The following is a 16,251-nucleotide window of genomic DNA, read 5'->3' as shown; positions in this document are numbered from 1 at the left end:
AAAGTAACTCACAGCTGTAAATACTTTTTAGAAAGTGTGTGTGTGTGTGTGAAGCATTCTTCTTCTCTCTTGGGATTACTACTCTGTTGGAAAATGCTACTTCCTTCATTAGGGTACTTGAACTCAATGTGGGGTATAAATGGTCTTCATGAAACTTTCCCTCTGTACTGCCCACATGGCATAGCCTGAGAGGAGAATGTGGGAGGTTGTAGGTGACCTCAGCTCTTTTGCCCACCTGTGTTTTCTTAGCCTTCTTCTCTATAATCCTGACAAACTGTGATTTCTATTAGATATGTGCATACCAGAGTTATCTCCAAATAATGTAGAATTTAGTTCCAAGTTCATAACAAGATTGTGAGCTAAGCAACTCAATGAGACCCTGTCTCTAAATAAAATAAAAAATAGGGCTGGAAATGTGGCTCAGTGGTCGAGTTTCCCTCAGTTCAATCCCCAGTCCCCGTCCCCCAAAAGAAAATTAAATTGCAGGCTAATGTATAATATACTTAAGTGTCTGAGAATAGTCTTGATATAATTGATTTAAACACATATGTAACAAAATGTTAATAAGACTTGCACTCAGGCAATACAGAACTGTGTTTATAAAGTCTTAGAAAATCAACAATTCTGTTTTATTAAGCATATATGAAGGATCCATATGGAAGATGTTTTTTCCATATTACTTTCTGTTCTACCATTGTTATTGTATATTCCTCCTCACACAATTATTAAATGTAAGAGATAAAAATGACTTATAATTATAGCTATTGTGTATTATGTTCTGACTTAGAAGTTATTTAATTACATATTTGTAATAGCCAAATGGTTCAAATTTTATATATTTTAAAATCAAATTGCCTTTTTTTTTTTGTTTAGGTTTTTCAATGTTTGGATTTCAGAAGATCATAAAATTATAATGTATTTAGATAATGACATCTTTATACAGTATTTGGAATGACATTCCTATCAAATCTCTTGATTTTATAATTCTGTATTGCCTGTTGTGTATTTATTTAGTTTTTCTATATATGCATTAGTCAATGCAAGAGATAGTACCACATATCTTTTTAATAAACAGAAATAACTGTTTTAATAAAAACAGAAATAACTATTGTTATTTAGCCATAAAATACCCATCAATCACCATTTTTGTAAGTCATATGGTTCAGACTAATAATCATTTATCCAAGGAATAGGTTTTAGTAGGTAAGACTTCAAAATAAGATGTTTCCTTGAATTTCTGGAAATTACTTCAATACTATCAATGTGAATAATCCATCTTTTAAACCATACATGTTAGTCAGTTTTCCGTCACTACCACAAATACCTGAGAATAATCAACTTATGAAAATAAGTGGCTTATTTGGGTTCACAGTTTTTCAGGTTTCAGTCTAGATTTGGGTCCAAGGAGGCACCTCATGGCAGGATACATGGTGGAGCAAAACCACTTACCTCGTGACCTAGAAGCAACAGAGAAAGAGAAAGAGACTAGAGTCCCACAACCCCCTTCAAGAGTCTTCCCCCAATGACCCCAAGACCTCCCATTAGGCCCCATCTCTTCAAGTTTCCACCGCTTCCCAGTAGGGCCACCCTGGGAACCAAATATCTAACACCTGGGCCTTCGGTTGACACTCAAGTTCCAGATCATAGAACCTATGTAAGCTTTTCCCATAGTTATACAATAATATTTCCTGCCTTTGTATGAAGATAAATGGAGAAGTATCTTAAGAAATGAAAATGAATAAAGCTTATTTCTTATTTCAGTTTGAATTAAGAGGGAAAAAAAAGAGATGAATACTTACTTAACAACCACAGTAAATCTTGTAGTTGACATAGTCTTGGTCATTTAGGCTACTTATAAGCAAAGCCAGGACTTATCAGACACAATGCCAGGACTCCTGTTAGTATTGCTCTTGATTAGCAGGGTATGGCTAACACTGTAGACACATTCAATTAGGTCTAGTCACAAGAACCAATCTAGTAAAGAAGATATTTGATCATGAGCTGAAATGTGGATAGGTCAGCCAATCTAGTAAGAAGATATTTGATCATGAGCTGAAATATGGATTGATAAATATAACTAAGAGCTTCAGTTAAATTTTTAAAAATCTAGCCCACATTTATTCCAGAAATGATGCAGGAATGTTCAGAAATGAAGGTGAATGAATCTTTTATTCTGAAATATCTCATATGAGTATTTGGCTGGATTTTTCACAGAGTCAAAGAGTTATCAGTCTCATCTCCATTCTGATATGCAGGCCTAACAATTAATATAGGCAGGATTCCTTGGCATGCAAATTTTACTCAAGTGTGTTATGAAGCCAGGCTTTAAACATTTTCCTGTTGAGATTCTATAAACTTTTTTTCACTCTTTCAGACATTCTTCACAAAAACTTTTTATTGCTATAATTGTATCCATTAATTTTTAAAAAATTAGTTTCTTTATAAATGCTATTGTTTTTGTTAGGATGGACGTTTGAAGCCAGGAGATCAACTTGTCTCAGTAAACAAGGAATCTATGATTGGTGTATCATTTGAAGAAGCAAAAAGTATAATTACCAGAGCCAAGTTGAGGTAACGTTTCTATGCATAAGATAGAATGAGTCATTTAGCATGTCTCTTCAAAAATAGCAAAGATGTTTTAAGTATTTCAAATGCTTAAAGAAATATTTTAATAATATTTGAAACATTATCTTAGAGTTCAGTTGTACTATATCCATTACATATCTATAAAGTGATTTCTTTGTAATGCTAGGTCAGAATCTGCTTGGGAGATAGCATTCATAAGACAAAAATCTGATGGCAGTCATCCAGAAAATCTATCTTGCACATCCCTTTTACAAGCTTCAAGAGAAAATGGACCTCAGGCCTCAACATTTAGTCTTCTTTCTTCTCCCCCTGAAATACTAATTCCAAAGACCTCATCTACTCCAAAAACTCAAGCTGCCATTTTACCTTCTACTAAGATGAGTCAGGTAATCTTAAGTTTTTCCATTTATTAATCCATACATCCACTATATGTTTTTATCTTGGTTAAATAGATACAGAATTGTGATTTGGGCCATATAGTTTCTTAACAAATTAAATAACTTTTTAAAAGACTTTTTTCTTTTTTTTCCTATTTTAGATTTTATACTGTGTTATCAATAAATATGATTTTTCAAGCCAAGAATTCTATGTCCAGAAGCATAATCAATTAGAAAATATAAGCATGACAAAAATGGCACTATGGAGATATATCTAAATATCACTCAAAACTGTTAGGAAAGCAATATTTAGTTTGAGACACTTACTAATGAGGTTCAATTAATTATTTCTGTTTTCTGCTTGACAGAAGCCCGACAATGTTTTATTATTGTTTTTGTTGTTATTCCTTAGCTTCTTTTCTACCTAGTAAGGTTAATCCTAGTCATCCAATCTGTGTAGGTAATGCCCCTTACATGTGTATATTAGAAAATAGCTTGCTTTATTGGAATTATAAAAATGGGGAATTTATAATATCAAAATTAACAATAATTATTAACTATCACATTACCTAGTTAATCAGTTATAAAATAGAGCATATACTATATATCTGTTTCAGCTATAAAGTCAAATAGGAAACTCAAAGAGGCTTTCAGTCAGTGAAATGAATTCCTTAAGGGTAACTTAAGTTTTAGGGATATGCTGATCAAAAACAGGCTCTTATTGTCATTTGAAGTTATAGTGTCTTAAAAGATAGGATGTATGGCTTTATATGTTCCTGTCCTTGGATGTGGTAAAGCTAAAGCAACTGTTAACCTTTAATTCTAAAATGTTTTATTTGAAGATAAATATTAGAGGTCTCATATTTTTCATAATATTACTTTAATCTCTTTAACCATTTTTTATGTTAACATAAACATCTAGTCTGATCTTTGACTTGCTTTAGAAAATGACATTGCATGTTTCTCATTTTCTTTCACAGATAAAAACTGAATACCAGAAAACAGAATATGCTCCAATTACTCCAGTTACTTCTACAGAGAACAGCCCTACAGATATGTCTATTTCAGGTAAATACACACTTAATTCCTCTTTCCTGCTATTTTTTTTCAATTTCTTTCTCTCAGTGTAGAGTACATAATGTGGTTTAATAGACTTTAAAGAAGAGTACATTATGCCTTTTTTCTGTCAGTGAATAAAAGAATAAAATGTATGTATTGTCAGTGGTTCCTGTTAGATTCTGACTTTCATTGGAAATTGCCCTGAACAAAGGTTGAAATTTTAAGAGATGCTTTTTCATAAGTGTCTATGAAGCTGTAATAGTTAATAAATTGTAGAAACCAAATAATGAAAACTCTTCTATAAATCATATTAGGTTTCCTTGTCCTTTTAGTGATATACTGAAAGGTACATTAAATGCATCTTTCAAAAAACTCATCAGAAAAAGGAACACAGCTTAAGAAAATAATTTTTTTTAAGAAAGCATATGAATATAAATTAGAAGGGCCATTAGTGTTGTAAATTCAGCATTATTGGGTTTTAATTACCCTAAAATGATTTATGGACTTTTTAAAACAATAAAGCAATACTTGTCTAAATTATCCATAAAGAAAAGGATTTTTATCAAGCTACAAATCAAGTGCTTATTAGCCCAAGTATTAAGGGAAAAAAACTTTCCCTTGAAATTATCTCCAAAATCTAAAGGAAACAATAATTTAAAAACTGTACTTAATATGAACAAAAGCTAATTATATGTTGCTAAATTATAAAGCAGATTACCACCCATAGATTTTAATTTTTAACAGTGTTATTTACCTGAAACTTGCAAAGAGAGTTAGCTTCAATTAAATAGCTACCATACATGGGTTAGGGAGATAGCTCAGTGGAAGGGTTTGTATTTAGCATGCATAAAGTTCTGGGTTTAATCCCCAACACTGAAAAAAAAAAAAAAAAACAGAATTTATGCTAGATTTCATAGTAGTTTCCTTGGATTCAGATCAGTACTGACCAATGGGTTTGTAGCGATCTTTAGAAAAATTGTATTCCTTTTAATTTAGTGAGATTTATTGACTCCCAGAAACTTTGTTAGCAGTAATGCCCTTTACATAATTAATGTCCAGTCTACTATTATACTGTTTTTATTTTAAAGTGGGAAGAAAGAGATAGATGAATGAAGCAAAAACTAAGGAGATGTGGGATTGACATTGTTAGATGACAGAGGTCAAGGTCCTTTATTCCTTGATGCTATCATAAACACTAATTATGTAGCATTTATATCATGTCTTCAATATTTGAAGTAATTGAACTACTCGGTGCCTCTTTGAGCCATTTATTTATTCAGTATGCATTTACTAAATATACGTGTAGAAAACAGTACAGTTGGAATTTGAAAAAATTAAGATTCTTCTCTAAGATAATGGCATATTGTGAGATAAATCATGGGGTTAAAAATTCTTTGTTATTGAAATTAGAAAGTATTTAATTTCATTTATATATTTGTTAATATACATATGTTCTGATTTTATAACACCTTCACACAAATAATGTAAAGACATGAACAAAGTAAACTAAAGAAATAGTGAATGGCTTGAGTATGATATAGACTGTGATAATTGTGATTACTACCAGGTTCTGAACCTAGACTTAACACTTTTAAATCTTAACCCAGCGTATTAGCTCTGTAACCTTAAAATAGTTGCCTCTTGGGGTTGTTATGAGGATTAAAGATCATGAGTGTCTAGCACTTAACATTATAATTGGTACAGAAAATTTTGCCGTTATTGTTATTGTTGTTATGAATATTACAGAATCCTTACCTAATCTGTAGCTCAGATAACATTCCAGGGTATGTTTTTAGAGCAGACATGAGAGCTTCCAACATTTGATTCCATTTTGTGACTTCCTTTCAACCCCTGAAACTGGTTTATACTAAGGGATTTGTTACAATATGCAGAAATCAGTTAAGAAAAACACCTTAGCAATGCCAACATTATCCAAATATTGAAGGAAGTGGTACTCAGGCAAGAGATTATCCCAAGTTTGGAAAGTATCATGAGCACCGGGCATGGTGGTGCAGGTAGGTCTACAATCTCAGTGACTTAAGAAGCTAAGACAGGAGGATGGCAGGTTCAAGGCCAGTCTAAGCAACTTAGCAAGACCCTGTCTCAAAATAAAAAATAAAAAGGGCTGAGATGTAGCTCAGTGGTAGAGCCACCTCTGGGTTTAACCCCCAGTACCAAGTACCAAAAAAATGAAAGGAGAAAAAAGAGAGGCATAGAACTAGAATAAGCCAGATGTCAGGTGACCTTAACAGGTAGGTCTGATTAGAGCAAAGAGATCTTGTAATCATTAATAAAGTGAGAGAAATTTATACCATTGACTAAGAAATGATGCTAGGTTTTATAATAGGAAAATAATGGAAAAATATTTTAAGTATGTAAGTTTATATAAAGTATATATTAAAATGGAATTTTTTCTAGGGTTAAAAATAACAATAACTCAGCCTCATTTTCTTATTTCCACATAAATATAAGGAGGTAAGATACTTCTGGGCAGGGAGCAAGGCAAGGAGAAGCAAACTCAACTCTAAATTATTTCTAAGTATCTTAGTATATTATGATTTTTCTTTTATAAGTCCTTAATTGTAGATTCTTTCCAAATTAGATCCTTAGCCATCATTTCTATACTCTTTTAGTTGATAGTCACAAAAATAAATGTTTTAATGTTAACCTCAATAAAAATAAACTTAATAAGGGAGCTACACCTCTATCCCCATCTCAGTCATTCCAAGGTATAAAATTGATTAGAATTTTTAAAATCAGTATGATACTTGAATATTTTTAAAATCATTTATCCTATCATATCAATTTATTCAAAATTCAGAGTTGTTTACTATTGCCACAAGTTAACACTTAAGTTTGTGGGTCAGCTAAAAGTAAAGACATTGCTAAGGGAATAAGAAGTACTATCATCATTTTAACAATGGCACAAGCTTTAATTCCTCTTCATCAAGTCTTTTGAAATTACACAAAGTACTGATAGGGAAAATATCCTTTGAAGGTTCATGGAACTAATCAAATGGTATTGATCCTGCTCTCATACATCATTCCCTTTCTTCTGCTTCTAAAAAGAGGAATAGGAAAGAAGATCCAGGAGAATGATATGTTTTTGAAAAGCCCCCCCGCCCCCCCCCCCCAGAGAGGAGCAAATAAAGAGCTTGTTTAGATACAGAGATGTGATTGGCTAATGAGGAAAACAGTCTTTGAGGTACTTTTTGGGTCAAGCTATTCCGAATTGCCAAAACATGCACAAGATCCTCTTAATTAAGGTTCATCTCACAAGTAAAGGTTTAGAAAACAATGTTTTGTTAAGCCATGACTAAATATTGCTAAATGGGGTAAGGGGGGATTAGTATCATTTTATATTATCTCCTATTAACATTGTATCTCTGTGTTAATTTGGTTTTTGTAGTCGTTTTTACGATTTTGTTGATTTTTACCTTTAAAGCTCATATGGGATTATCAGTTTTATTCTTCCTACTATTCAGATGAGAAAACTGATATAAAAAAGGTTGACAAATAAGAACACTGGTTTCTGTGTGACAAGAGATTAGAATTGTAACATTGTTATTATGTACTAGCTGTGTGACCTGGAGCCAATTTCTTTACCTTTTGGGGCCTTAGTCTTTGGGATAAGAATAGTCAACACCTATGTTATGTTGATGTTGTGAAGATTAGTGAGCTTAAATATGTAATTGATTCACTCCCAGGTTAGAAATAAGCATAAAAATAATCTTTTGTTATTATGCTCAGATGTAGGGAAACGTGAGTGAGAAGCCTGTGTTGGTGTTGTGTGTATCCCTGTCTCTGCTTCTCTCCTCCTTTATTCCTCTTGCTCTCATCTGTTTCCCTTCCACACACTTACTCTTTTTTTTTTTTTTTTATTTGAAGTAATTCAAACTTACTTAGTCTTAGCGAGGCCCTAGGTTAGTTTGGGTCCACCTAGTGTTAGCGTGTCTTAATTGCAGGTCAAGTACCAAGCTGGAAGTCAAGTCCAAATCTAAAAGATGAAAAGTAAAGTTGACTTACCTGCTATTTTATCTTCCATAACATTTCACTCCCTAAAGATCTTTTATGCCATGCTGTAGGTTTGTTATAGAATTTCTCTTAAGAAAAAATAATATTTAATATTTATATCCTTCAGCCAAAAATTAGATGTTATGATAACAAAGAAGATTTTCTAGCTTTTATCAGGATTGTAAAATTCTGTTACACTAAAGTCAGTCTTTATAAGGTTTATTTCCATTTGGAGCTAAAAGTCAGTAACCATTTTTTTTTATAATCTTGACACCTATAAGCTATATTAAAGATTTTACATAGAATGTTGAGGATGTGTTAAAGGTTTAGAGGAAGACTATTTATTTTCATATGCACTTCTTATGTTCTTAAGAAAGAGAATGCAAATCATTTTGTACTTAGAGACAGATGCTCTGAGAAATTAAAAAAAAATTAAAACACTGCATAAAGATGTGACATTTTAAGAAGTTTTTTTTCTCTTCCTCTTGTTTCTATGTAGAACTAGTAAAATACCATTTAAAAGTGTATTTGGAATATAGTGACAATTTAGGTAATAAGGATTGACATAAATTTTTAAGAAATTTGATTTACAGACTTTGGCATATTAATACAAATAGATTTTCAAGTTCTAGCCTCTTATGGAACCTGATTTCTTATTCATGTGATAAGGACAAAGGCATAATTAAGGGACACGGACAAGGTTTATTGAAAAGGTACAAGAAAATAAGTGAGAAGTATATTACCCTCAGTTCTTAAAAGTCCAGTTATCTACTTAAAACATAACTTTTCTGTAAAATTAGACTTTTATTTTTAGCTCAAAAAGTTTTGTGTCTCTATCATATTTTATGTGATTTAATGCAAACTTGAAATGATCTGCATTCATGGGTTTTTCCAGAGTACTTCCATAATTCACATAACAAAACCATTTTGCCAATTTAAGATCATGATCTTTTTGAATTTTTAATATGATTTTTTTTTTGAGAAAAAACTTTTAATATTACAATGATGGTCATAGTGTTGAGATGTATGTTTGTCTTTTAATATTTCCATGGGACTTCACAGTGCATAATTGGTACTCTTTTTATATCTTTGAGGGCTCAAGTAAAGCTGATTTATATGATACATTTTAAACTTACAGGGAAAAAAAATTATGAAAACAAAAGTGAAAACTGCCAACTGATTAACCAGAATTATTTTTGAACAGCAGGAGCCCAGAACACATCCTGTCAAATGAAAAGTTTTATTCCAATTAAGTTTCCAATTAATGTGCACCCTGTTGTCTCTTAGATATTGCTCCTGCCTGGACTGATAATTATGGACCACAGGAAAAGAAGATTTTCCTAAATCCCTCTATTCGCCTTAAGGCAGAGAAACTGGAAATGGTAAATCCCTTAAATTTTCATTTTGCTTTGGAGTACAACAGGAAAGAAGTATTCTCATTCCTTAGAGGATAAAGTACTGGAGCCATTTTTGCCTCAAGTTCTTTGCAATTTGAATGAAGGGCAGTTGGGGTTTAGATTATTTAATTAATGTTTGCTTTTGGCAATTCATGGTGATTTGCTAATACAAAATAGAAATAAAACCTTTGTAACTAAGTTGACATGCAGATAATAAGTTTCTTTTTCTTCTTCAATAAGAAAATATGATGCTTTGCAATCTAGAATCAGTGGGAACATAGAATTGAGACAAGGTATATTTGGCTTCATATATAATAGAAATAAATGCAATGACGTAGTACTTCATTGTTGTTGTTGTTGTTGTTGTCTTTGAAAGCAAAGAGTTGCTAAATTCTAAAGAACAAAATAGTCCTTAAATTTAAAAAGATTTTAACAGTGTAGTGAGGCACTAAAATATGGTCATGAGGAAGGCCGGGCATGTAGCAGGATGGTAGAAGTGCTTGCCTACCATGCTCTGCATTCTAAGATCAGCAACGCACAGAAAAAGGGTAAAACAAAAATAGTCCTGAGAAAAGTAGAGCATTGAGGACTATTGTTACCGTGTGATGGGTCCCTTACTTCTTACCTTCTCAAAAGAAAGATTTGTCAGGAGACATAGATAAAATGAGCATAAAGGGTTTAAACCTTTAGTGAAGTGAAAGTTCACCCTCAAGAATGTAGAGCAGGTCCCCATTAGTACCTAAGCAAAATCCATAGGGAGTGATCAAAACCAGAGTGTAAATGATATTACAGTGGATGCCATCACCCAAATAACAGTGCTTCCTGTTCTGTATGCCCCAAAGTGGAAAGTTCTGAAGCTGGTTACAGCCCAGTTTCTTAGTTTTGAAAGATTGTATCTGACCCTGAAGGAAGTGGTTTTCTGTCACACAGAGTAGAATGCTCCTTCCTCCATCAAGACGGAATGAATTCTATTCTTCCTCTCCCTATCCCTGTCTATCTACCTTCCTACTCTAACACTAACATATGTAAAAGAAATTTAGGATGATTATAAAAAGGGAAAACTAAAGGTGGGAAAGCACTTTAAAACTTATCTTAAGGTAACCAGCAACTGAGAAAGAAAATGTGCTACATCTTTTTTTTCTTCCCCCAAAGGCACAGAGGTTTATTTAGGAAAGTAGATACATATTGAAGAAAAGTTGTGTCAATATCAAGAGAGAGATACCTTCAGGGTAAAGCAAAGAATACACATTATTGAGGGCTCTCTTCAGGAGAGACAACCCCCCCCCCACCTTTTTTTTAATGTAAATTAGATATAAAGCTGAAGGTCCACAACCTCTACTTTCCTGTGAGTTGTGAATTTTTTCCCCACATTTTAGAAAGAAGATGAAATTGCAAAGCTAGAATGAATAAACATAGTATATATGTACTTACCCAACCTTTGCTCAGTCCTGTCTTTCTCATTGAAATCTGAAATTTGAACAGTCTAATTGTTCAAATGCTGACTCAATTTCTTTGTCATCCAAACTTTGCTAATTATGATAAATACTGTGCTACTTTGTGTATCTATAGCACTGACCATCAGTCAGTGTTTTATTGTACGATGAGCTTTTGTGTATTATGCTTTATCAGTGAGATCATGTATCTTTACCCATAGTACCTCCTTCTGTTTAAGTACCTGACTTTTGCTTCTAGGAGAGGAAAGATTTCTTTTCTCATCTATCACTAAGTTCATGGCTGGCAGAAGCACCTATAACAAAAAAGATTAACAAGAGAAATAGATACACATTTATTTAATATGAGTATGAATTTTACATGGCACAGAAGCCTTCAGCAATGAAGACCCAAAGAAATAATACAGTCTGTATAATTTTATGCTTATGTTTGGGATGAAGGTGAACAGTCATGGAAGAGTGTTGATTGGACAAAGGGGATACGGCTTAATACTAATAAACTAAGGGAACTTAGAAAGTCCTGTTTGTTCAGGGTTTTCATTATATCCCTGTATTTTAAGAAAAAGGGATGTATGTATCTAAATGACCACTAAATGCTTCAATAAAAGTTCAGTCTTAACAGTACTATGAGAAATATTTTTAAAAGCATATAGTAGATCTAAAATGTATACAATGGGAGGTTGTGATATAGTGACAATTTTTAATCATAGATCATTATATATAATGAAACTTAAATTTGTGCAAAAAATACATGATTTATATAAGCATGTATTGGCATTATGTTCATAGTAAAAGCTTGACAAATTAGACACCAAGTTAATAGTGTTGCTTAAGCAGTAGTTCTTAAGGATGGGAGTATGATATTTCTCCTCAGGGGACATTTGGCAATGTCTAGGAAGTTTTGATTGTCAATATTGGAAGACTGCCTCCAAATTAGTAATCAGTAACAAAAGATACATCTTAAAACTCTATGAAATTTTAAAACATATTTTAAATAATTTATGAGTCAAAAACACTGCTAATGAACATGAAAAAAATGTTTATTCTCACTTGTAATTAAGGGAATTCAAATTAACAACATAATATTTCATATCCAACATACTGACAAAAATGAAAGTGTAAAAACAGCAAATGCTGTTGAAATGTAAAAAACAGGAATGCTTATATACTATTAGTATGCATAAGTTGGCACAACCAATGTGAACAACAATTAAACAATACCTAATAAAGTGGTCACTGAATTATCCCTAAGACTTAGCACTTTCTCTTCTAAGCATATACTGTGAAGAAATTTTCACACATCTACAAAAGGAGGCATATATATTTTGTAATCAAAATAAAAATCAGAGTAACTAAAGAGTCCATCAATCAGGGAACTTTTGGATAATACACTATTACTTATAGATAATAAATTACTTATGAATAATAAATTATAATGTATCATACATGAAATACCATTTACAGTTAAAATAAGTAAACTAGTTTTACAGATAATATTGAGCAATTATAAAATCATAAGGTCAAGGTAAAATAAAACTAATTTGTAGAGTTAATACTTTTAGATTATACTATTTATGTAAGATTTTAAATGCATAAAATTAAAGTGCATATTACTTACGGGATACATACTTAATATGGTAAATGACATTAAAGTATGAACAGGAAGATACACCAACCTTAGGATAATGGTTGTTGCTTAAGAACAATAAAGAAATTTTCAATTAAATTAATTTTATTTCATATATTTATAAATTTCAAGCAAATACATGATATATTTGATGACATCCAGTACATGGAGTTTTTGTATTCTCTTTTTTTTTTTTTTGAGGGATGGTTTTTGGAACATTTTTATAACTGAAGAGGAAAACACACAAAGCTAAGAATTATTATTCCATGTACACAAGGCAAATACTTAGGACTTCAACAGGGCAGACAGATGATGCTAAGAAACTTTTGGAAGAATCTTTCCTGATATTCTGCCTCCTGTTTCCTACTTTCATTGTGCCCAGTCAGATTGTGTACCTGGGGATTAACTAATTGCTTTTTGAAATAGCACACCCTGCACACTATGTTAAATTATGTATTGTAGTTACTGTATTTGTTCACATCTTATTCTCTCCCTCAAGACCATAGAGTCTTTGAGGGTAGTGACCATATATCATGTCTATTCCTTGTATTTAGTTTTGTACCTCACAAATAGTAAGTACCATATAAATATTTGGTGAATGAAATGAGGAATGAGTGAACATATTACAAAGGCAGAAGAAATTTGTAAGGAATAATTACCAATATTAAACTACCTACCTTTTAGTTGTGATGTGATTGACAGTATATATTGTTTTTGCTAGAATCCTGTACATTGGATAAGATATATCTAATATCTAATATATATATTTATGATAAGGTATATGTACTATATATATTTATGATAATATATATATATATATATATACACACACACACACACATATATATATATATATATACACACACACACACATATAGAATCCAAAATAATAGTGGTTTTATTTCTCTCACACCAAGAAGCCTGAAAAAATGTAGGCCAGGGCTGATATGGAGGCTTTATGGTGCATGGGACCCACATTCAATTACCCTTCTATTTCACCATCTTTATTGAGGTACCTCATGAACCAAGGTAACTGCTCAAACTCCAGCAGTATTTCCTTCCTCCTATCTTCTTTCTTCTTTCTCTTTCCTACCCATTTCTTTTCTCCTCCCTGTCTTCCCTTCTTTCTTTCTCCTTTCTCTCTTCCTTTACCTTATTAAGCCAAAAGAGAGAAGGAAAAGGAACAAGAAGTGCTTAATTCTGCTTTGGAAAAGAGACTTTCTAGAAATGGTCTCCAGGACTTTGCCATATATTTCATTGGCTAGTTACCTTTATAGGCAGTTAATCCATAAATAGCATACTTTCCTTGGCCATTTGGTTTTGATCACTGTTCCTAATGTGGATTTTTTTCACTGGGTTGGAAATGAAATGAAAAGTTTTATTCTTTGAAGATTTGAAATCTTGCTTTACATGAGGCCTTTTCCTTCCAGGCTCTAAATTATCTTGGTATCCAGCCCACAAAGGAACAACACCAAGTCCTGAAACAGCAAGTACAAGCAGACTCAAAGGGGACAGTGTCATTTGGAGGTAATATTAGGTTCATCATGTATATCACAGGAACTCAGTGAAGAGTTACTGTGACCCATTTTCAGCAAGCATGTCTGTTCTTTAGAAGGAGAGAATGAAAAGTAAAACCACATTGATTTAAAGATCCTTAGTCTCAGTACTCTAAAAATTCTAGTAGTTAATAGCAGAAAGGAGAACTTTATTAGAACCTTTCATCTCTAAAATATCATTATTCTATCATAGTCTTTTTAATTTTATATTTATTGCATAAAGATTGCTTTAATAATAACAAAAGAAGCAAAGACAATATATAGAAGTCCTGATTCACTACTGTGAGATTAGTTCTAGTTCCTCTTTTCAGCTAGAATGATATAAATATATTTATAGTGCCACATAATTATTTTTATTAGAGACAACATAATTTACCACTTAATTGACAAACTATAATATTAAGCCTTTCTACTGTTGGGAATTTTGATGGTTTGTAGTATCAGAAGCTAATAATATAAATCTGTATTTATTATTGTGAATGTATCCCCTTTCTTGGGATAAATCCTCACAAATGACTTTGATTTTCAGTGCATATTGGTAAGTTATTTTCCAAAGACATTTTACATATACTTGTTCTGCTATCAGTAATGTTTGAATGTTACAATTTTTTTTCCATCTCTGGTGGCATTAAATATTTCATGTTTTTCTTATATGGTGGATGCCCCATTGAATAATTTTAAAAACATCTATTATTACTAAAAAGAAAATCTGCCTTTTTGTTTTGAAGCCATAAAAAGGGTAATTTTGGTCTCATCTCCCCTTGAAAATCATGCCAAAGTAATAAGAACAAGAAACAGAAATGCATATATAACCAAAACCACAATATCTAAGGACAAAAGTGGATAAGGAAAGTACAGTAAATGAATTAGTGGGTAGAGGCCGGTAAAGCCCAAGTATTCAGAGATTAAACAAAATCACAATAGAGAACGTGTAGATTTGACCCTTGGGAATTAGAAGCATTTAGGCAGCACATTTGAAACAGGACTGTTAGAAATGTTCCTAAGAATTATAGGTGCTGTTTCTTGCCCCTTCTCAAGCAGGCTAGCAACTACCACTCCCTTACACCTCCAGGGAAAAAGAAGTTTATTTCCTTGAGAAATTAAAACAGAGATTATGGCCCTATAATTGCCAGCAGCAAAGAAATTTGGGGGAGTGTATGGTGAGTCATTACTCACAACACACACCCAGATTGCTCCATGGAATTTACAGCCGTGTTTATAACTGTAGGCAGGAGATTGTAGGATTCTGTCTGAAGAAGCTTAACAAAAATGTCAGCTGGCCACTCAATTGCCCTGTAGTTTAACCTGCCAATTGACTAGCCAAGTTATGCATAACAAAATTTCCAACTAACTTTTTAGTGCCTGATTCTTAAATATATTATTATAACTAATGGTTACCAGACATTTGGGGAAATCCTCCATCAGAAAATATAGTTCAAAGTATCAGACAAACAGGAAAAAAAGGAATTTGAAAGGAAGGAGAAATGATGAAGAGCCAAACAAGAATATCAGATAAACCATAATTAACATCTTTAAAAAGACAAATGAAGATAATGCATCTATGAAATAGGAGTAAGAATTTGTAAATTAGGAATATTCAGAGAATATTTAAAAGAATCCTTAGAAATTAAGAAATATAATAGCCAAAATTAAAAATTTTGAGAATACATAGATAAATAGTTCACTCTTAGTGTCTAAGAAAGCTACAGACTGCTGCTATTTATTTTCTCAGTGTCCATGGGCAGGTTAAGACAGTTAACTTGTGTTTGCCCCAGTTTATTCATCTTTAAAGTGGAAAAGACAAGAGAACCTCCCTCCAAAGGTTGTTGTGAGGATAAAATTGCTAAGCACCATGCCTGGCATACAGCAGCTGTTACGTAAACAGTAGCTGCTGCTATTATTCTAAACTTCAGATTCTTCCAGCTAGAAAAGCCATAAGTCATAATATTGTCATATGTTTCAGGAAAAGTTCTACTTACAATAAAGAGTTGGAGAATTAAAGACATCTGTGATATGTTTGCTTTATTATTATCTTAACTGAATTATTAGCTTTAGCAAAGTTAACTAAAATGAGATAAAACCAGTTTCTTACTTATTTGAATTTACATTTACCCATCACTTGGCAAATACAATTTTAAGATAAATTATGCAAGTTAAATCTGAAGCACTAGTTCTAATACATAG

At 32.2% G+C, this 16,251-nt stretch overlaps 1 protein-coding gene across 3 annotated transcripts in view; it reads left to right on the top strand.

Moving 5' to 3' along the window:
• Window positions 1-16,251, top strand: part of Stxbp4 (syntaxin binding protein 4) — a 155,154-nt gene that overhangs the window by 24,957 nt on the left and 113,946 nt on the right. For all 3 annotated transcript variants that reach the window (XM_026407791.2, XM_026407790.2, XM_026407792.2), the window contains exons 5-9: window positions 2,465-2,571; window positions 2,753-2,972; window positions 3,944-4,031; window positions 9,324-9,418; window positions 13,942-14,038. In XM_026407791.2, coding sequence (XP_026263576.2) covers window positions 2,465-2,571; window positions 2,753-2,972; window positions 3,944-4,031; window positions 9,324-9,418; window positions 13,942-14,038 — 607 coding nt within the window. The remainder of the gene's footprint in view (window positions 1-2,464; window positions 2,572-2,752; window positions 2,973-3,943; window positions 4,032-9,323; window positions 9,419-13,941; window positions 14,039-16,251) is intronic.

Source organism: Urocitellus parryii, chromosome 7, assembly GCF_045843805.1.
Source record: "Urocitellus parryii isolate mUroPar1 chromosome 7, mUroPar1.hap1, whole genome shotgun sequence".
Taxonomy (NCBI): Eukaryota; Metazoa; Chordata; class Mammalia; order Rodentia; family Sciuridae; genus Urocitellus; species Urocitellus parryii.
Note: the sequence above shows the minus strand (reverse complement) of the source record. Positions and strands in the feature narration are given on the sequence as shown.